Here is a 23,037-nt window from a genome sequence, read left to right as displayed (position 1 = left end):
GAACGTACTGGTAAATGCTGCCTTTGTGCTTCCAAAGGGAGGGGTGGCTGTTTGTACAACCCCCAACAACACACTGCGCGGGGGTAGACAGGACAGGCTGAGAAAGGACTGGAGGGAGGTTCAAAGAGGCTGTTGTGCACCTGCAGGTGCCACTTTGGGTGTTAACAAGGTGTGAAAACCTGCTTGAGGGAGAGCAAATACTACAGCGAGATATAACAACCTGGTATTCAAAAGTTGGAGAGGGTTACTCAGGGTGAGAAAGACCAAAGACCCTGTATAGGCATTTGAGATGCTTCCAAGGCTCCTATCCATGGAGAGGAGGCTTGAGATTTGTATAGCGTTAATTTACTCTCTTTAATGCACTTTCAAATAAAATAGGTTTGCCATCAAAACATTATTTTGGGACCAAAGCTATCGACATTAGTTTTATGACATTCAACAGAAAACAAAACTTGGATTGGATTAAGAAAAACAAAACGTGCAGATTCGCAAGAAGAAGTTTTTGATTCACAAGCAAAAGTTCTTGATTCACAAAGAAAAGTTTTAGATTCGCAAATGAAAAAAAAAATTTGGATTTGCGAAGGAGTTTTCATCAATAAAATTTACAGACCTAAATTTTGAATTCTTCAATGGAAGTTTTGGATTTAGAAAGCAAAATTTTCAGATTCACAGACAAAATTTGGGGCGGCACGGTGGTGCAGTGGTCAGCACTGTCGCCTCACAGCAAGAAGGTTCCAGGTTTGAGTCCCGGCTCGGGCACGGGATCTTTCTGTGTGGAGTCTCCATGTTCTCCCTGTTCCTGCGTGGGTTCTCTCTGGTACTCCAGCTTCCTCCCACAGTCCAAAGACATCAAGAGGGGACGAGGCTGATTGATACTCTAAATTGACTGTAGGTGTGACTGTGAGTGTGAATGGTTGTTCGTCTCTCTATGTTGGCCCTGCGATGGACTGGCGACCTGTCCAGGGTGAACCCCACCTCTCACCCATAGACGCTGGGATAGACTTCAGCCCCCCCCGCGACCCTTAATGTAGGAATAAGCGGAAGACAATGGATGGATGGACAGACAAAATTCTGGGATTTTGTCAAAAAAAGAGTTGGCCTTAAAGAAAACAACTCTTCCTGAGGTGTGAAACCCACAAAACAACGCAGGAAACCATGTATAGTTTTCTACTTGGCAATTCAAAGTTTTGGAGTCTGCTGGACTGAACTGGACTCAAGTTTGTAGTTGAAAGAATAAGTGGCTTATCCATGTTCATCTTATCTCTTATCTCTAGCTCTTGTTCTTGATTTGCTCTCTCTTGAGGATTTGAAGTACAGAGACAATCTAATCTCACCTGAGTGACTTTAAACACACACACACACACACACACACACACACACACACACACACACCGATTTTTACGCATGTTGGCACAGTGATGATAAAAGATCCTTGTGGAGATGTGGAGAACTACATTATCCATGATTCTCCCATGACTTCAGTTTTACTCCACCTGTTCTCATGACCTCTGCGCAACACTCACACACGCGCACAAATTCAAATTCACGATAAAAACTAGCTATACGTGAAAATATATGTACGTAATTGAAATTCACATTCTAAATGTGTCATCACACTGACAATAAAGACTGAAAAAAAAATTGTTTTGATGTTGTAATAACTGAGCTGGGAATTTAAAACTGGTCCTGTGAGGAAGATTACTTGTCATGCATTCTTTACGCACCTTCTATCAAGCAACTTTTATGGGACTGTTGATAAGACGCAGAGCAACACCCATTCTCAGCAGGTGACATCATTTATGTGGCTGATGCCCTTCGCCAACACAGCTGATGCCTGTTTGGCGTCTGATAAGGGAACAGTTTAAGATGACGTCGAGTATGAAAGTGCAAAAACTGGCAGCTGATTTTTCACTGATAATCCTTTGTGCACATATCAACCAGCACTAAAATTGATGGTCATGGTCTTGTAATAACTTTTGAGTGAAACGGGCTTGCCCAGGCTTGATCAAATTTAGCTACCACCTATGTGAGTCAGGACTGAATAATAGTTCAATCATTAATATTGTTTGACTTAGCTATTGCCCACATGTTGTAATCGTGATGCCACTCGAGTTCTCCTAACCCCTTAGGTTGCTCCCAGTCAGACCTCATTCTTTTTCTGTCAGCCACTGTAGGGTAAATAAAATCCTGACAATGTATCTACCACTCCCAGGACTTGTAAAGCTCATCATTCTAACCACTGACAGACACTGAAGAGCCCATCTGCAGTTGAAGAGGCACATGCCTGAAATCTAGGGTATTTTAACCCCGATAGTGTGTTTGCTTTGTACCAGTTGATGAGTTTTAGAGGGTTTTCTTCTTGGTTTGAGTTCTTCTCATACAGAGAAAAACCCAAAGGACCCAAAATGTGTAATGGTGTCTAGGGCAGGAGCGAGAATTTAAATAAAAAAAAGAAAAAAAGACACCGCTGTAATCTCCATCTTTGAATGCATCCAAAACTTGTTTACAGAAAGGATTGTTCATCCTGATAGAGATGATGTTGATTGTTAGAATACTTTCTCAGCTCAGTCCATGACGTTCCTCATACTAGTGTTGGAAAGTTGAGCAAAAGTAAATGAGAGGTCACTGGGGTCACGCTCCTGTATGTACAGGCTGACTGAGGCTCAATGAAATTTCCTCCACAATGCGCGCAAAGTAAACTTCAGTGAGCTTGTACGCACAGAGTGTGACCCCAGTGACCTCTTGTTCATTTTTGCACAACTTTCCAGCACACATATGAGGAGCAGTATAGACTGGAATGCTGGCAATAAAAAGTAGCAAATAGGGACTAGACTTCCAAAAAAAAAAACCCCTCAACCATTGCTTTAATCTTGCACATTTGGCCTGAAAGTTGGGTCGGGTCAAGTTTGGATCACAGTCATACCACAGAAGAATGGTACCAGATGAACAGAACCAAGAGTATAAAAGCACCTGATTCTGACTCAACCGGACTAACCAAGGCAGGTGCGCAAACACTCTGAACGGACCTTGAGGTGAAACTGTTTTGTCAAGAAATACTACATGTACTGAAAAAAATGCTGTTTTCTTTGGTAGAAAGTTTTACACAGCTGTAATAATACACACACACACACACACACACACACACACACACACACACACACAAAATTCACTCATGTGGAGCCTCACAGCAAGCTTGGTTCACTTTGGACAGTGCTATCTATCAATATGGCCAGTCAAGTAGGGTATTGATCGTCAGTATGTCACACAAATAAAGATTAATTTCACTCTATTTTGGCATTTTAGATACCAAATGTCTACCTTTTGTGCTGCAGATCGATAGCTGTGATAGCTTCTTTAATACAGAATGATGACCTGCCATCACACACAAAACAAATCATTTTTCACGAAGTCACTCAAAGGCCCGAGCATCTCAAATCGATTTCATTAATGCAACGAGGAAAAGTTTGACCCGAAAAAAAGCCTACAATTGTGCGTGCCATTCAAAAGACTTCTTCGTATTATGTAAACTTTCAAATAATTAGGTCTAAAATCAAGCAGACAGTAATTTCTGTTTGAAATGCTGCTTGAAATCTGTAAAAGTCAATAAACGACTTGAGTTGCAGAGTGGGCAGTGAGGCGTCCGAAAGAATCACGGGATATTTGTGTGGAAGGACTGAAGTGTGACGGGGTTTTAGATGGTCCGGTGTCATGGTTTATTGAGCGCTAAGTGAGTCTTTGGGTCTCTTTTAGAGGTCCCTCGAAAGAAATATGCTGTGTACCAGAGAACCTTTAGTTTAGTGCCGGATGCAAAATGAGAGTGATTGAGGTCTGGGGTCATTCCCAGAGTTTTGGGCTGTGACGACACAAGAGTCAGAATTGAATGGAAAATGAGAGGGCTCTTTGAAGGACCCTGCACCCTTCTTTTTTACCCTTACTTTTATCAGTGGCTGACTGCTTTGAGAAGAAATGATCTGTGCCTGTGTGGCTGACAAGGAAACTCTACTCCACACGTTCAAGCTAGGGTCCTGGACATTCGCTCACACTGCTAGCATGAGAAGATGTACAGCTACAGCATTAGACAGCGTTAGAAATCTAGAGAAATGCACTTCCTCATTCAATTGATGAGACTTAGATGAACAGATTGACAACATTCATGTCTTAGAGGAAATAGGTTAGCAGCTAGCTTAGCATTAAAAACCGGGGGCAAGGGGAATGCTAATCTGGCACAGTTTAAAATAAGATTCATCTACCAGCGTCTCGACCCGACAATATGTTTGTTCAATCAAAAAAGAAAAACAAAACTAAAAACAATGAGTTGCCTGGCAACCTCATTAAGACAGCAAGAAGGAGTAACTGCCCTTTGCATTAATGTTGTATTGTAAATCGGCTTATTTTTAAAGATGTGGGCGATGACACGACAGCTACAGATTTGACCAGTTTTTAATGCTCGCTATGTAAAATTGCATTCTCAATATTATTCTGTGAAGATGTACGACCGCACAAACGACAGCTACGCTGAGTTTTCATTGCGGTTCTGAATCTCACAGAAAGTCACTTAAGAAAAAACAAAAACGTTGACGTACACAATCAGTGACAGCACTTGTTCACCTGTGGTTAAAAAAAAACAAAAAAACAAGCAGGTTGAGTTGGAAATTAAGGATTGGTGATGCTTCCTGATAAGCACGGTCTTTCTGTTCAGTTTTCATTGCATCTTCTTTGCTTTTTTGCTGGAACAAACAAGTCTTCTGCAGGTTTTCTCCAAATAAAAATATGCGCCGAGAAGTAAAGTCAGTGTGTTTACTCTAACCTTTGGGAACTATTTTTGATTCCCTGATGCTTCTGCTGACGTCTGTAACGAAAGGCAAATTGCACATCATGTACGCCTGTTGATCAGGCAACACTGTGGGGCACCGTTGTAAAAAAACAAAAAAAACAACAACAAAAAAAAACCTGTTGTGAAATAGCTCTCAGGCAAGATGTCTGAAATGCCACAAACTCTTAGTTAACATAACATGCACCTCATCTGTAAAGCTCAAACCTGTTACTGAAGCTATCAGCAGGAAACATTCAGGGGTCTCTCTGTGCTCAATCCTCATTCTCTCGGGGAAATAATTGCTTTGGTTGACATTGCCATTTTTCTCATGCGGACAGTGTACCTCAAGATTTCGGAAAAACAATTTCTCCTGAGGCTTGACAAACAGCCCGGAGAAAGGGTGGAAGGGGTGTGGATGGTGCTGTTCTTTCCTCAGTAACGTTTTCAGTCTCTAAATACCTGCTGCTTCTCAGAGTGGAATGGCAACTCCCTGTGGAGTCCAGTCATGCACTCATGCACAAGAACTCTCTAATTGTACACCCCACAGAAAAATATGATTTTTATAGAGAATGCTATGTGTTATGGCACTGTACTATAGATGACTGACTACAAAAGTGGTATTTACAGCCACTTAAAGTGCCTCAAAGTTAGAATACTTCTTTAAGTCGAAGATAACCGCTCATGAAATTGCTCTGATGCAGAAACAGCACTGAAAACATGTCCTCCTATGCAATGTCATCTAACTAATAATGAGGTTCACATACGTAAACACAACCCCTCTGAATGTAAATCTCACTCATGTTGCAACTTTTTTCTACTCTCTGGTGGCATTAGCATCATCAGCCGTGTCTGAAGATGAAAATCTGCTCCTGGTACAGTGCATGAAGAAGAGGGATGCTGCCACTCAGCACGCTTCAGGAAGTCGGCCAATCCGCGTACGATCAGTATGAGATCAGCTACGGTTGTCAACAATAATGCGGTCATTTTGATTAATTCATTATAGAAAATGAACACATTAAGAGCACGGATGCAACTGTGACCTTGTCCCTTGAACCCATGCATGGATTTAGCTTGTAAATTGAGAGCTATGACTAACCAGTGAAAGGAAGCAATTAGTCTGAGATGTATTTAACCTGCCAAAAATTAAAAGTAGAACTCTGCACCTGTCATCGGACATGCTCAGTGGTTTTGTAAAAAAAAAAAAAAAAAAAAAAAAAAAGATAGAATTGTGAACTGAGATGGTTTGTAGATCAAATTTGACTCATATTTTTGATTGTTGGGGCCAACAATAATACAAATTTCAGAACACATGGACATTCAAACTGATTTTGACCCCATTTGTTCAAAAATTCACCATTGTCTATTTAAATATTTCAAATGATTGCCAAAGAAAATATACATATTCAGAATAAATTACTTTAAAAAATCACGTAATTATTGTAATTGCTTCACAGCCCTCAGATATGGTTACTCAAGATTTTTTTTCAAAAAATTGTGAATCCTCGCCAGAATAAAAATATAAAACAAGAATTGAGCACAGTAGGTAACTGTTTCTGAAAGAATAAGTTCTTTTAGTTTGAAATTAAAAAAAGCCCCAAAAGAAGATGTTTATTCAGCCTCATATGAAGACGTTAAACCATGATGAACTCTTAACGCCACATTACCCGAAACAAGGCCAAGAGAAAACTAATTTGCTTTTTTTATACTACATTTTGGCAACATTGTTACACCAAGAAATGCGTGTCCATCAAGAAAAATTAATAATTTACAATGATGTTTCTTTTTTTACTGCCACATTTCTTTCCACCACTTAACGCCACTTAGGTCAAGGATTTTTGTTTAGATGATAAAAAATGGCCTTTTTCAAAAAAAAAAAAAATCAGACAGAAAAAAAAATGGCCAGTTTTCCTCTGAGTTTGAAAGTGAGAGTATGAAAACAGCACAAACAGGAGAGCAGTGACACGGGTCTATCAACCAACTATATTCTTTTGTATCGCCTTCAGGCAGTTTTGCCTTTTTCCTCATTGCTTGAACACATCCATTACAACATCAGTCTGCAACAGAAAATGTGGACCAGCTCTTGTCATGTGGTTAAAAGAGCCGCAGACAAGGAGCAGCACTCTATGAAGTAAAGGCCACCGGTAACTATCTGCAAATACCTGCCAACCACTGTGACGCAAGTGCATTTTACACCAGTCCAGTTACATAAAGTTTCTGGGGGATTAAAAAAAAAGAAGGGTGTCTGCACTGAGCTATCCATTTAGTGTGTCCCTCCAAAAAGGCTTAAAGGAAAACATCATATGTATGTCTTAATCACAATTTCTTCACGCTGAAAATTTATTTGAAAGAAAAAAACAATCATAAATCCCTCATTTCCACAGAATTTGAGGCGCCGTGTCGGTGGATTTCGGTGAGACAGATGGAGGATGAGGAGGATCATTGGTGGGAAAACAGTCTTCTCTGTCTGTGTGTTTATTCAGTGTGTTTGCTACTACGCTTGCTGCGGGGTGTGAGAGAATTCACACTGGCTTGTTGTCAGCTCGTCCAGGAATGGCTGAGTTCAGGACTCCTTGTGCCTCTTTACTAGAAGACATTTTTTGTCAGTCTGACTAATAAGAACATTCTTCTCTTTCCTAATTATGCAGGAGATTCACACTCTCTCTCCCTCTCTCTCACAAAAACACACACACACACACACACATATACACACACTACAAAGCTCCATAAAGACACGTCATCTTGTGCAGTGCTTATAGTGTTTGCGGTGAATACATCACCGAGCAATCATGCATGATTCGTGAACATATTACTTAATGAACTGTTCTGCCATTGTTAAGTGAAAGGTGTGGCCAAACAAATTTGTTATCCCAAACGCTGAGCACAACTATGACTGACAGATGCAAAAAAAATACGATAATTTAAAATTAATTCTTGTGATTGCACTTCAAACTTTCAAGTAAAAGGGACATCATACTGAATAAGGTCCATGAACTTTATTTTAATATTGGCAAGTTTAGCGTGCACATCTACATGGATTATCAATTCGTCCTGAAACCCAGAAATAGATTTGCATTGTTTCAAGTCTCAATCCCTCGCCTCAAAATTGAGTTTTTGAATTGTCCATCCATCATCGTCTTCCGCTTATTCCTTACTAGTAAAGGTCGCGGGGGGGCTGGAGCCTATCCCAGCATCTACGGACGAGAGGCGGGGTTCACCCTGGACAGGTCGCCAGTCCATCGCAGGGCCAACATAGAGAGACAAACAACCATTCACACTGACAGTCACACCTACAGTCAATTTAGAGTATCAATCAGCCTCGTCCCCTCTTGATGTCTTTGGACTGTGGGAGGAAGCTGGAGTACCAGAGAGAACCCACGCAGGAACAGGGAGAACATGCAGACTCCACACAGAAAGATCCTGTGATGGAGCCAGGACTCGAACCTGGAACTTTCTTGCTGTGAGGCGACAGTACGAACCACTGCTAACCACTGCACCACCGTGCAGTCCTTTTAAATTGTCTTTAGGTGAAATGCCTGTAATAATATCTGTGGATCAGATTAGATCAAGGTGTTTTAAAATTTCATTCTTCACAAAACACATCGGTACGTAGCCTGTAAATCTTCTGTTTGTGCTTATTTTCAGCATCAATCAAAAATCCAATTTCAAAATGCCACTGGCTTTTAGTCAAGGGAACCCATAGCAATGCTAGCATCCAGGCTATCCAACATAAAACCTACTGACCTATTATTGGTCAGGCAGATTAACAGATGCAATCCTGATCTGATTCTTGACAATTATCAGTATCTGTATTTCTTCATCCATTGCATCTCCATTGTAACTTAAGTTTATCAAATGATCCATAAGGCTGGCTCTGCTGCAGCCGCCTGGCACTGTCTGTTGTCTTGAACAGTGTCCTGCCCACAGCACCTCTCATTGGTTACCTGACATGAGTAATAGCCTATCAACACCAGAAGTATGACACTAAAATTTTAACTGCAAATGATTTTTGCTGCAAGTCATACATTTGTCTCCTGAGTTAATAATGATCAGATCGAATTCTGGGAGTGTCTGGATGTTCTTTTGACAAGGCTGTCTGTCCATTTAGCATTTCATCTCCATCCATCCATTTTCTTCCACTTATCCTGTTAAGGGTCGCCGGGGAGCTGGAGCCAATCCCCACAGCCTTTGGGTGAGAGGCGGGGTTCACCCTGGATGGGTTGCCAATCCATCGCAGGGCCAACACATATAAGCCCCTTTCACACTGCACCAAAAATGCGGGTCAAAGCGGGTTTTTGGGCACTCTGAAAGGGTTGACTCAGCATTTCGACCCGCGTCGACCTACTCGCCAAGCAACCCGGGTGTTTAGCGGCTCAGCTCGGCCCGGCTCGTCTCGCCTGCAGTGTGAAAAAGGCAACCCGCATCTCTCAGGTTTCATGTGACCTTCCTGTCGCATCCTGATTTTGTCACTATGCCGCCTGTCAGGCTTCGCCTGTAGCTTCTTTGGCTCCCTTCCAGACTCGCCAAAAACTCCATCCTCCTTCGCTGCATTAGCGCTCAGACATTTTCCAAACTGCGCCGAATTTGTATGCTTTGCAAAAGAGACAACATTGCAATGCAAGCAACGACAACGCAAACGTTCGACTTGGCGACGTCCATGTCGTCGTTTGTTTACCTCTCAGTGTTCTGGTGCACGTTTATGTGAAATAATGACGTCTGCGCGATGATGTACGAGACAGAAAAACACAGGCACGCAGCACTCACAGCAGGAGTTCAGACCCGGGTCTTCTGGAAGCTTGAATGCGCCCTAATGCCAAGCAAATGCGAGTCCAAAAACCCATGTTGACATGTGTTTTTCAGTGTGAAAAGGGGTAATAGACAGACAACCATTCACACTCACAGTCACGCCTAAGGTCAATCTAGAGTATCAATCAGCCTCGTCCCCTCTTCATGTCTGTGGACTTTGGAAAGAAGCTGGAGTACCAGAGAGAACCCACACAGGCACAGGGAGAACATGGAGACTCCACACAGAAAGATGCTGTGCTCGAGCCGGGATTTGAACCCCGAACCTTCTTGCTGTGAGGTGACAGTGCTGACCACTGCACCACGTGCCGCCAATTTCATCTCCTATTTTCCTTGTTCCTTTTTTGTATGTTCACTAAAGGGACACTTAATCCTGTCACTCACTGATAGCTCCGTGAATACTGTTTTTCATGGCTTGAAATAATGTAAATGTCATAAAAAAACAGACAGAAACAGTCAGAAAAAAACCACAACAACGCCTTCCTTTCTAAAAGGAGAGCTAAAAGAACAAGCATTATCTTTCCATTTCAACTGCCCCACCCTGCAAATAATGAGATGCCTGTCACATCAGCCCGAGATTACATGAGGCCAATGCAGAGCCCCACATTAAGGGGTGACACAGCAGAATACAAAAACAACCTGATGAATAGCATGAAATTTGGTCTGCGGGACAAAGTAGGTCAGCTCAGAATTTTAGCACTAATAGAATAATCGGAGATGAGTCACAGGATGGATGAAAAGCAACCTGCACAAGCTTGATGGCTGCCAGACAGAGATGAGGAAGCAGTTCAATCAGAGAGAGAGACAGAGAGAGGCAGACGGCAAAAAATAATGAATTTCTGCTGCTCCTGTGCCAAAAGCTCCAATTAAGTTTGTTTCCAGATGTTTGCATAATGAACCTGAAACAAGGATGATGGCTGCATGCAGGTACGATAGCATTTTGATCATCCCTGGCAATCATAAAATGACAGAATGTTTGTGCGGTGACTGACGTGAGGATGGAAAAGTATTTTTCGTCACTTGATGAGGGAAAATGTTGAAATTTGGAGAAATACACATCGTGCTTTCATGCTGAGAGAGGAGAGAAACCGATACTTCTGATGCTACCACCCTGAGCTGATTCCTTTTTGGCTGAAAACAAAGAAACTAATAAGTAAACTAAATAAAACCTGCTAACCAACCAACCATCCTATTTTTTTCATTAACAAGCAGAAGCACCTGTAACATCACTAAATGTCACATTTTAATATTTAACAGTTTGTAGGCATGTATTACATTCATCCAAAAACAATCCAGCCAACTGTTCCTCATCTTTATCCGATGCTAGCTGACTGCTTACAGCAAATGGAAAAATATAATATTACAGAGTAGTATCCCTTCTTCAATAAAACTGACAAAGAGAAAGAATAAATGTACATTAAGTAATTTGACATATTGTTAAAATATGATGTTTGTTGGAGACATTTTAATCGTATCATTCAAACTACTATGAAGTTTAATTGTATTTTTCTTCAAAATATGTTGGCATCTTCCAAGAGCAATGGCATTAATTTGAGGATGCCTATTAGATTCCAATATCAATATTTGGATCTACAAATTCAGTGTGTGTGTGTGTGTTTTTTTTTTTTTTTTATTTTTGTCAGCAAATGTAGCAAGAACGTCAACGCAAGCAGCTCAGTTTGGGCAGTCGGGCAAAAATCGGGCCCTGTCAAGTCCTGTCAAGTTGTGTTTTTAACTACTCGCCTTACAACTTCAACCCAAGCCAGTGTTTTTCAAATTCTAACCAATTGTTTGTTTCTGCCTTTTTTGTAATGTTGACATGCCATAAAATATCCTTTTTCAAAAGGGAGTTTCTTTAACACAAACATATACTGCACGGGAACTCTTCCCATACGCTGGGATTTTACGTTTCTCAGCTTCACAGAAATGTACAATTCTAATTTTTCAATATGCTTGTATGGGTTACACATTTCCCTCGGTGTAGTTAGACAGATTATGGACCGGCAATCACTCACCAAGTTCCCTGGAGACTGGAGAAATGGTAGCGTTCTCTCCTATCTTTGAAACAGCATCGAAATAGACATTTCCAGCCAGGGTCATCGCTGCAGAAGGACATAAATCATCAGATTACAAGACTCACTGCATCCAGTTGGGTCGTGAGTGCTTGTTACAAGCCAGTCTGTTTAAGCGGGTATCGCCTCTGTTTAACAAAAGCTGATGATCGAAGTTCACAGTAGTTTCAATTCCTGATGGGCCCATTTCACAGCCGCCATTTTGACTTGGCAGCTCAGGGGAAACACAGGTGTACTCATTAAGGCCCTCGGCGAAATGGCAGGAAATGGAATCAAACCGATTATTTTGAGCGCTCGTGACTGCGTTACACCCGTTTTGATCTGACAAAATGTGACAAAAATCCTTTTTCTAAATAAGGCAATATTTCAAAACAAGTGTTTCCGTGACTTTCTTGTGTTATATTGTGTTCATATTTTTGTTTAGAGTCTAGAGAGTCAAAATAATGACTCCCTCCCACAGGGCATCGCAGTTTTCCACATGGTAGTTTACTTACATAAACTGTGATTTGATTTATCCCGAAATCATTTTCACTGTGTTGCTATCGTGGTACAACTTGAGTGTTTTCTTACTAGTAATGCAAAGAAAACTGTGCTTAGGCTGCAAAAATGCTTCGAAATCTGTTAAGACTTCATCGTGCGATTGAGGTGTATACATGTCGACAATGTACTTCAATAATGTAAGATCAGAGTACTTGATGTCCAAATTTGATTATTGCTCACTCTGACAATCATCTTACTCGGGTTGTTGGAAAATGCTGTTCACATGCTAGTACTGTCTTAATCTGGTTATTGATTCATGTTGTCATTCGGAGGAAAAGTTGCACTTCACCTGCGACGGACTTCTCATAGCTCTTCCCGAGGTTGACCAGGTTCCTCAGGCTAGGGTTGAACTGTTCCATCACATTCTGGGACAAAGAGCAGTGAACATTAGTGAGAAAGCAGCTCCGTGCTTGATGTCATGATTCAACTTTTACATATAGTTTTTTTTAACACTTTTTTTTGGGGGGGGGGGGCTTTAAATGTCTTGTGTTGAAAATAACAGGATTCACAAGGCGATTTCTGCTGAGAGGAGGCGGACATGAAAACAAGCGCTCTATAAATATCACCATGTGAGAACAATAAAACCTTCAATCTTTAACCTGACCTCTCGTGTGTATTCTTGTCAACTCCCTCAAAAGAGCGAAGTCCCCACACAAAGTTGCGTCTATTTGTGGCATGAACCTTGTCGCTCTACCACCTCACCAGACCCCCCCCCCCTCCACCCACGAGCCCAATCTCTCTCCCTCTCTCCCTCTATTGAAATGCCTCAACAATCAAGAGCTGTTCACCTCCCAGTCTCTATTCCCCTGGCACGCCCTCAATAGAACAATGAAGGGGCAGGTATGACTTTTTTTTGAGCATTGCCTCACTCTGGAGGAAAGTAGTGAGTGGAAGAGAGGGAAGCAAACAGGTTCCTTGTTCCTGTTCCCCTCTCTCTCTCTCTCTCTCTCTCTCTCTCTCTCTCTCTCTCTCTCTCTCTCTCTCTCTCTCTCTCTCTCTCCTGAAACTGTGGCAGCTGTAAACTGCAGGTTCAGTGTGATCGAGAAAAAGTATCATTTCACTTTTCCTCTCACTTCTCCTTCTTATTTTTCCAGTCTCTCCCAGGTGAGAGGGAGAAGTGTAGGCTTGATTAGATCAGCTCCACTACAAAACCAATCACTACATGACCACTGATTAAAAGCACATTTACTGACATGCAGCAGGTTGACTGACTTTTCCTCTCTCTCCTCACATGTCAAAGTTGATTGATGCATCTTTTAATCATTAGATAACAGGGTGTGTCTCTCAGGGTTTTTTTTTTGGGGGGGGGGGGGCGGCGAGCAGAACAGCTTTACTTGTAAACAAAAACAACAAAAAAGTTCCAGTGGCTCAATCAGATGTTCTTCTACGATGTTGAGGCACAATTTAGTTCTACAAAGGTGTTAAGAGGACATAAAACTCCCATAAAGCACTGATATGAACAAACAGACGTGCATATTTCTTTGTTATTGAATTTTATAGTTTCATAACCTAACACGTGATTTGTCTACCTCACCTTAAATCACAGGTAAAGTTATATTATCCATCGACAATGGATTATTTCTTTGCTTCACTCACCTTGTATGTGCTCTCAGTGAGCTTGCTCACATCATCCGGAGCTTGAGACATGTTGGCCAGGTGATTTCTTGGGGTAAAAAAAAAAAAAAAAAAAAAAAAAATATATATATATATATATATATATATATGTATGTATATATATATATATATATATATATATATATATATATGTATGTATGTATATATGTAAAAAACAAAAACGATTGTCCACGTGATCAGTCGGATCGGTATATCCCACCGGCGGCCCTGCTCCAAGGCTGTACCCTCACTTCGTGCATGTGTGCGGGAAAACACTCTGCAGCGCAGTGGCGGCGGACACACTGCCACCGGGAGAGACGTCCCCTGGCGTTTAGGGGTGAGGGCGGAGGAGCGGGAGGGAGGGGCCGTGACGTCACGAGAGGTACCATTAAAAAGTTGAGCGATGGTGAGAGAAACTACAGTAGTGCTTTGGAGTGTGGGGGGCGGGGGGAGCGGGGGGGGGGGGGGGGCGACGACACTTTTTGACGGGATGACACATTTTGACACCGAAATAAGGTTTTGTAAAAATGACTGCGACCTGCAGAGGGCGCTATGACACAAATGACACAAATGTAAGCAGTACGTGAAGTCGGGGAAGATATTTTCCCCTGAAAGTGTCATCCACGATTGTACTTACTTAAGTATTTTCAATAGGAAAAAAATAGAATTAATCTGTAGTTTAACCTGTTGTGTTCTTTGTAAAGTCTCTTAAAAAATAAGACAAAAGGATAAAACAGACGCAAATGAGTACAACAATATGTAATATGTATGAATTTAAAGTTTCTGTCAATATACATTTGGCACGAAATTAGTAAGAGTTAAGTTGCTGCTACTACTACTACTACTATTACTTCTACTACTACTACTACTACTACTACTTCTACTACTACTACTACTAAAATAACAATAATGATAATAATGATTATCTTAATAACGATAAGAATATAACCAATAAATACAAGTCCTTAACACAGTAAAAATTGACATCAGTACAGATGGATCATTCTATCAGCAAAATTGCTAATATTAGATATTATCTGTAAAGTAGATAACTGCTGTCATCAAGATAATACTGGCAGTTGCAAAAAATATTTCCCTCTGATATGATGTGGGGTACATTTAAAGACATGTTATTGATATGTTACATGATATTTAAAGAAATACAGAAAACTGAGGTCCATTAAACATGCAGCCATGAAGTAAGAGGCTTTGAGCTTTTTATTCAATTTTTACATGCTACTTTTATATTTTTGGTAAATTCAAGTAAGTGAGTATGTGTTTAAGTCAATTTAATGTAATTGTAGGCTGCAAAAAAATTATTTTTTTTTCAAATACAAGTATTTTTATTTTTGCCATATCCACCTGTTTAAGCCGTTTTAGTCCTGTATCTTTTCTTGAGTGGCTTTGTGCCTCTTGTTGTGCCATTAGCACCACCATGTGGATATTTCCTTTAGAGAAGTAATCAATAAACCACCACTGATTTTTTTTAATCAAACTAAGATTTAGGTCAGTTTCCAAGAAATGCACAAAATAAAACTATGATGAGGCCCCATATCACTGACAGGAGTGTAACAGGCGACTGAGCCTCCTACTCAACAGCTGATTGTTGTTCCACAGGCACATGATTGAAACGCATGGTGACAATTTCAAGCCTTCCATCTCTCATCTTCATGCTCTGAATCTCACAGACGGAACCTTCCCATGTCCCTCTACTCTGCTGTCAGTATCAACTCGATCTGAGGTCCTCGGTGGTCTCCAGCGAAGAGGACCAGCAGACATGGAAAGGTAAATCCAACAATCTTTCAGACATCATAGATTTCTGGAATAATTTCTGAATTTATGGCTGCATTTTACAGAAAAGTTGCATGGCTCTTGATGCTTCTTCCTCTGGTTCTCCTGGGTGTGGCAGAGATTATCGCCCCTTTGACAGAATTAGGTATGTCACTCAATCATTTATATATTTCTGATTTAGACACAGCAAATTTAAAATAATATATACAGTATCAACTCTCTTTTACAGAAAATATTGCAGGGAAATTGGTTTTCTATCAAATGGAGGGTAATGCTACCTACGTGAGAGACACAGGAGAACTGGCTTCTGATGTTCCCACGGAGACTATGTTTGAACTTTTCGATCCCGAAAAGAATTTCAGCACTGCAAAGTTCAACTACACGTGGGATTTAGGGAATGGGTAGGAGGATTTCTCTCTTTGCTTTTCTTCGGTTTAAAGGGTGCTGGAATGCTTTTCTTGGTCCTTCACACTTCTTCTGATCTTTGTGTAATGCAGAGAGGTGATCCAAGGGACTGAGCCGGTTGTCCGTTATCATTACCCCGAATCAGGAAACTACACACTGAGGCTGAAAGTAGGAGTCCGTGCCACTAAATACACACCTCTGATCACTGGTGTTTACTCCACAGATGTTCAAGTGCTCGGTTTGTAGAGTTACATTAGTAATTTGTTGTAGCATGATCGTCTTGTAGTATTTATATGAAGTATTTGGTCCTGTTTTTAAGAGAAAGGTCTGCATCTGTAAGTTAAGTTAGAATGATACAGAAAATCTTTGATATGAATCCAAGAAAATCCCCACAAAAATTAGATGTGGATTTTAGTCTCACAGATCTAAATACTGAAATTCATGTATGATGTGAAAAGACAGGAAGTATTAATAACCGCAATTTATTTGTAGATCCCATCAAACGCATTGAGCTGAAGGGACCTTCAGATTATGAGGTGTCTCAAAACACTGGCTTGGCCTTTCATATTGTCGGAAGGTAAGGTGTTTTCATTCAACTTTTCATTAGAAATAATTTTTGATTCACAATAACAGCAGAGAAAGAAACTAAACTTGAATGTTTCGTGCCAGTCCTCCCATGTGGGTATGCTGGCGTGTCTTGCCTAACTGTGTGCCGGATACGGCGGGGGGCTGCACGCTGACGATGCTGTATGAAAACACCCTGCAGTTGAACCACACCTTCACCTCTGCTGGTGTTCACTGCCTGGACATCAGTATTCGCAATGACATCAGCAAAATGGAAACCTCATTTAGCCTTTACGTTCGGAGAAACAGTGAGTGGGTCACACACACACACACACACACACACACACACACACACACACACACACATACACACACAAAGCACAAAGCACAAAGCACACAGGCCATCAGATAAATTCCCAAATAGATGGAAGGAAGGACAAAAACTGGAAGAGCAGAAGGAGATAACTAGTTTCCTTGTCTGTGCAAAAGTTTTCAGATTTCTGACTTTGATCTTAAAGGTTCTTTGATCTTCAGGTCTCAACTTTGATTTGACATGAATCTCCGTTTGATCCCTCACATCCAGATGATATCACAGAGCATTCAAAAGCTGTCCAGGTAGAATCCTAATTTGCATCTCAGTCTGACATCTTGACATCATGTGGCGAGTTGTCATCATCATCTGATCACATCACAGTTAGTGTGTGACTCAGTGGGAGTGAATGAGGGGCCTTAATTGTGTCTGACCTCAGGCACTGTGACAAGAGGCAAAAAAAAAAAAAAAAAATGCTAAAAGACTCTTTCATTCATGGCATGTTTTTGTGTCTATTTGATGACTCAAGTGTCAGTTATTTATAGGCTAACTAAAAGTGGTGGTTACAACTGAAGACTATGAAAACATCCACACAAAAAAAACCCCTTTGAGATTAGACAGAATTACTTTGCAATCAATTTACACAGCAACGCCAGGGGTTTTCGACTCTGTAGATCAGCATATTTACCTACAACGCAGCACTAGAGCGTGGTTGAGGGACTTAAAATGCTACATCTCTAATTGTATACAACAGTTTGATAAGTTCCAGGTCAGCGGAAGCAATCACACAACTCAGTCCTACGTAAACAATTCAAAACATCGGGTCACAACTCAGCAGGGGTCGACCATTCAGGGATATAATTACCAACTCCGCAGATCCTCTGGGATTGTTTTACCCTCTTAAACATGGCTTTCACATATGACTGCGAGACTCCCATGTGACATCATGCTCTGAACGGACCAGAGAATGACGAACTCCACAGGATTCCTCCTGATATTTTTTTCAAAATTAATTCCTCTGTGTGGTTTAAAAAGACATGACTTATTTTTCTCCTCACCCTGTAACGAGTTCACATGGGATATGAAGCAGATATAATGTATGCTGGCGCATCTAATTAACATTATATCTAATTTATATTCGGGGGGAACGGAAGAAAAGCTGAGACTTTATGTTCAATCGAAAAAGTTGGGAAAAACATGACTGGAGGGTATAAGTTGAAAAAACAAATAGAATATTTTTTTAAACAGTATTCCTCTTGTTATTCAATCAATTACATATCTGTGTTAGAAACTTTGTTTTTTTCCAAACAATTACATGTCTTTTTCATTGAGTTGGAAAATTTTAGAGGCAACTTTTTTGTCTACCAGTGCGAACATTTTCATCAGCCATTTTACCTGCCTTTTTTTTTTTTTACATCGATTTTTTTAACTGTCCAAAAAAAAAGAAATCGAAATAAAGAAGGCTGATATTTCCTTCTATAGGAATTTGCGCCCTTGTATTTCTGTCTCACTCAAGATTTGTTTTTTCCAACATGGGATAGTTGTGAAGCTATAGGACGGGCTTTTCTGTGTCATGTGATTTTTCACATTAACAGTACCATGTACCATTTAGCTGTGTTAGTTCCACAGGGACATAGAGAACCAGTGAAAATGGAGGAATCCAGGCATAACAGAGAAGATGGATCCGTCTGGTTAACATCTCTTCTGCACCCAATTGATTCGAAGTGAAACTGAAACATACCAACAAACTTCCAATGTCAGTTTCTTAGGTACTGGGAAACAGCAAATTAATCTTTTTTTCCTCAAACAGCTGAACAAATCTTAACTTCTACTAAACAGAGAGGCTGTTTTTGGTGGTGCTTACATCAGTTCCAAAAGCTAACTGAGATGTAGACATGGAGATTTACATGCTTTATAACTTTCAAATGTAAAGGAACTAATTCTAATACCAGATGAGACCACAGGAGACATCAAATTAGCTTGTATTTGAGTTAAATGTCAAGAACTAATGTGCTTTAACTGTGGGTTACAGCAAATGGTCACGTGATCTTCATCCTGTCTTGTGCTGCTGTTCTTGTGGCAACCTTCTCTTTCATCACAGTCATCGCTTGCCGCCCCCGACATCTCAACAGATCTCAGGTACTCAGCATGTTGCCAAATCATGCAGCAGGAATATTGTATCAAACTGGGTTCACTTCATGATTCTGCAATTAATTAGGCCAGGGGTGCTCTGGAGGGCCAAAACAGAAACTTAATGTAAGGCTTTTCAGAATTAAATATATGGCAATATATAAACATGTAGGACAACATGAGCCATATGAGATAGTAAAAATGGTGCAGGTTAGAATTATACTCTATTACAGCCTCTGCAAACTCTTTAAGTTTCAACTTTAAACTGCATTTGTTTTGCCCTTTAATGCAGATTATGGCCACAAGGAGGCTGTCTGTACCTACAAATAAAGCACACTAAAGGAAACACTCCTTGTACGTTGCTATTACGCTGGAACGATCTACTGTGTCACTGATTGATACTTGTCTGCATATGTGATATTTTGCAGGTTGCATCTTCCAGTAATGCCCTATTCCTGAAGAGTCAGGAGTGCGGCGGTCATAGTAGGATTTTTTTGAACTTCTCCACTGTGGAAAGAGAAGAGAAGGAGCCCCTCGTCTTGCAGTGTGGATCGCAATACTACTCTTAACCATCATGTGTTCAGTAGAAGAAAATGTGAAGTTGTGGTGTTGCATATCACCAGGTTATTGATGTATATCTGATTGTATCACTGTACATACGCACATTGTAATATGTGACTCACTCACGCTGTATAAAGCGTGCCTTTCTATCTATGTATTTATTCCTGTGATTCTCAGAAGTGCTTGAATTAATGCCTTAACTGCTCATTAAGCTATCAGGACACAATCTGGGAATGAGTCACTGTTTTTAAGCTGACATTCAGATAAACTCATTTATATTGTAATTATTGATTTAAGCTTGCTGAGAATGGATCACCACTCATCTCATTAATTCACTTTTTTTTTTTTTTGCCACAGTGACATCACTGTTGCTTTGCCTTTGCATTAATTAAAATCTAGTTCCTTTGTAGAACGTTATGGCTTTGACAAGAGCGAGCGCGACATGACGTGCGTACACATCACATTAAAACACTTTTACTATTCCTTCGTTGACATAATCAGAAAGAATTTTTATCTCTGGATAGTTTCGACAGAGGCAATGTGTGTATTGAAGGGGCCGATCGTCATGGTTACCATTCACAGTCAGATGAGGAGTTTAAAAACACTCAAGAATGGTGCCCCCACTGTGCCACAAGAGCGATGGCTTTATTGAGATCACGTCATGATCATGAATCAGATATACATTGCAATATATCATATAGACTTTACAGACTTGAATTCTCATGCAGTTGCTATTAGGGAAGGTCAAACAGCAAGCGATACTTCACCTAAAGACTTTACTTTGCCTTTCAAGTTATCAAAAAAAGCCTCGAGTTTTTTCACTTCCCCGTGACCCCTCTGTGAATATGAGTCAAACTAGAAGGGTTGTAATTGGTTTGTTTTTAGCTAAAATCAATGTATGTGGGGATTGTTAAGCACATGGCTGATGAAAAATACATGAGTTGTACCGGACAATGCACCTTAGAGTTTGTAAAAGGATACTCTTGTGCAGTTTTGTTGTTGTTCATTGTTGGTGGCTGAATTTATCTGGCTGGCTTTTTCTGCATTCTGGATTCTCAAAGAAATGTCACTGTAGTTAAAAAGAAAACCCTTTTTGGGTGCACGAAGTCGAATATTTGGGTGGAATATGGCTTTAAAGATTAACTGAGGATAGCATGTTATAAGGATGGGCAACCCCTACTATCCCATGGTTGTATGTTACACAAGCTGTCAGTTGCAAATCTCTTAAAATATCTGATATAGGTTGTAGCTGCTAGATTAAAAAAATGGAATCCTTTTGGATTTAATAGCCTTATTTTCTGCAAAGATCTCCGGTGTAGTGATCCAGGTATTTGCTTGACGTCGTGTACTTCCTGCATGTATTGGGAATGACAAGCAGCAGTTTATTATTATTTCGCCCTGATAGTTTTTGGATGTATAGTTTTTACCACAGGTTTGAAAACATGGTCCGTCATGTGACTTTACCTGTTGCACCCACAATAATCACCTAATGTACTTTACAGTGATCATGTGACTCATTAGAAGAAAAGGCATACTGGAAACCAACTTGACCTGATTAATAAGCAACCGACAAGAGGGAAAGTTCCAGCTTCTTTTATGTTAAAACACCTGTCCCACTCAGAGCTCAGAAAAAGAGGCTTGACATCATTCGACATGTGGCATTTGAAGAGAAAATGAAAAATCTCATTTATCCACTCCAGAGTTTTATCTTTCTCATTGTATTTACCATATCAGTTGATTTTTTTTTTTTAATTGGGGTAATTTGACCCTGTTTAGGTTGTACAGTATAGAAGTGATGATTGGGTTGTTTGTTAAATGTTTCTATTCTAACAGCAGCAAAAGAGCAGATTTCCTGGGAACATAAACACTCCTAATTTTAAAGCAACAGGTTCCCAATTCAGGATTTCACTAATATCCACCAGCCTGAATGCACAAGTAATGACTGACACTTTACTGCCTGCATGATTGAACAGAAAAGAGATATGAAAGGCTTTTTAAATCTCGTTCATCCTCATGGAATACGTTAGGCGGAGCACGATTCCCTCACAAAAAGCCCCAAATTCTTGACTCTTTACCAACTGTGTCGATGACAGTCAGATTGTGTGACAGCTTGTCCTCTGTTAGAGATGTCACGGTGTTGTTAATTGTGATGAATGCGTCGCTATCCGGAGGACCGCAGGTAGCTGCAGGTGGTACAGTCATTGTCATCGCTGACCTTGAAGTAAAAGAATTCCACATCTGTGTTCATCAACAGTTTTAAACCATTAGATATGGCCTGTCAGGTATTTAAATGAAAGCCATGTTGAGACACTCATCCGAATAGGACATATTGTAGTTGTTAAACTAAAAGAGGCTTTCGTTACCAAGAGGTTTTGGACATTTCTGATGTGTCACATCTCTTTTTATGCTGCTGTTCTTCAGTCTCTACAGTTATGTCTGCTGCTTGGCCTGAAGCAGAGGAAGCAGAGAACAGGTGAGGGTGACTCCAAACAGAGCAATTTTGGCTATAAAATTAAAAAAAAAAAGAACTTAAAGAGGCTAAAACATTGCAGAGATTAATAATCCTCCAGGGTTCAGTAATAATTCTCTGTGTCATTCAGTCATTGGATCTATTCTTAGATGGATATACAGAATTATTACTGGAGATTTGTGATTTATTTTATAATTACACACTTAATAGTTTATTGTTTTTCACATCACGAACTTTCTTTGTTTGTTTGTCTCACCACAATTCTTACAGTGATGTTCATGTGTGAAGGAAACAACCACAAAAGCCTTTTTGTAGCCTCCACAAACCCGAGGACTTAGTCATATATTTCAGGCCAGCGTCATATTTTCGTGGATTCGATGGCTACTTAGAACTGTCTGTTGATCTATTTGTTTCTTGAGTTTTGCTCGATTATATTCCAAATTAAAATAAAAAGTGAAACAAAGTTTTAATATTCATCAAGCACATCTTGCTTTTGCAGACTTATTCATACATATATGCTTTAGCATTGGTCAATATGTCATTCAGCTCAATAATGTTAATGTAATATGAAAGCGTGTTCCAGCCAGGTGAAAAAAAAAAGAGAAAGAAACGGCCATCATGAAAAAAGAAAAATACACGGGGAGTCATAACCAAGAGATATAAGAGTTAAAACTCATCATTATGTGCAAATAAAATCATAACTATGAGATTAAAAACTCCGAATTATGGGACAGAGTCATGATTATGAGATTAAAAAGTTAATAATTTGATAGTTAAATAATGCGATACATAAACCTATTATTCTCATAACTCTCAGAAATTCTGCTTTTTATCTCATAATTTCAATTAACCATGGACTTCTTTCACATCAAGGCTAATATATTTAAAGTTTATCACCGGGCGGGAACAGGTTTTCATAGACATTTGCAGCATATTGGTATTTTTTTTCAAATGCATGAGTCTGAGG

General features: G+C 40.1%; 2 protein-coding genes across 6 annotated transcripts in view; one reads left to right on the top strand and one right to left on the bottom strand.

The window, feature by feature from the left end:
- baiap2l1a (BAR/IMD domain containing adaptor protein 2 like 1a) overlaps nucleotides 1–14,122 on the bottom strand; it is a 30,858-nt gene extending 16,736 nt beyond the window's left edge. For all 5 annotated transcript variants that reach the window (XM_086195698.1, XM_086195700.1, XM_086195702.1 and 2 more), the window contains exons 1-3: nucleotides 13,822–14,122; nucleotides 12,515–12,590; nucleotides 11,629–11,715 (exon numbers count right to left, since the gene is read on the bottom strand). In XM_086195698.1, the coding sequence (XP_086051824.1) occupies nucleotides 11,629–11,715; nucleotides 12,515–12,590; nucleotides 13,822–13,872 (214 nt within the window). In that variant the 5' untranslated portion in view covers nucleotides 13,873–14,122. The remainder of the gene's footprint in view (nucleotides 1–11,628; nucleotides 11,716–12,514; nucleotides 12,591–13,821) is intronic.
- A 1,407-nt stretch (nucleotides 14,123–15,529) lies between these two features.
- Nucleotides 15,530–19,713, top strand: tmem130 (transmembrane protein 130). The gene is made up of 8 exons (XM_086195587.1): nucleotides 15,530–15,624; nucleotides 15,696–15,775; nucleotides 15,860–16,031; nucleotides 16,128–16,273; nucleotides 16,528–16,612; nucleotides 16,705–16,907; nucleotides 18,942–19,048; nucleotides 19,468–19,713. Exons 1-8 carry the CDS (start codon nucleotides 15,617–15,619, stop codon nucleotides 19,606–19,608), a joined length of 942 nt encoding a protein of 313 aa, XP_086051713.1. The 5' UTR covers nucleotides 15,530–15,616; the 3' UTR covers nucleotides 19,609–19,713.
- The last annotated feature ends 3,324 nt before the right edge of the window (nucleotides 19,714–23,037 follow it).

This window comes from Aulostomus chinensis, chromosome 23 (genome assembly GCF_037954235.1).
Source record: "Aulostomus chinensis isolate RoL2024-O1b breed Wild chromosome 23, RoL_Achi_v1.0, whole genome shotgun sequence".
NCBI classification, from domain to species: domain Eukaryota; kingdom Metazoa; phylum Chordata; class Actinopteri; order Syngnathiformes; family Aulostomidae; genus Aulostomus; species Aulostomus chinensis.
The sequence above is the reverse complement of the archived record's forward strand: the minus strand, read 5'-3'. Positions and strand labels throughout refer to the sequence as shown.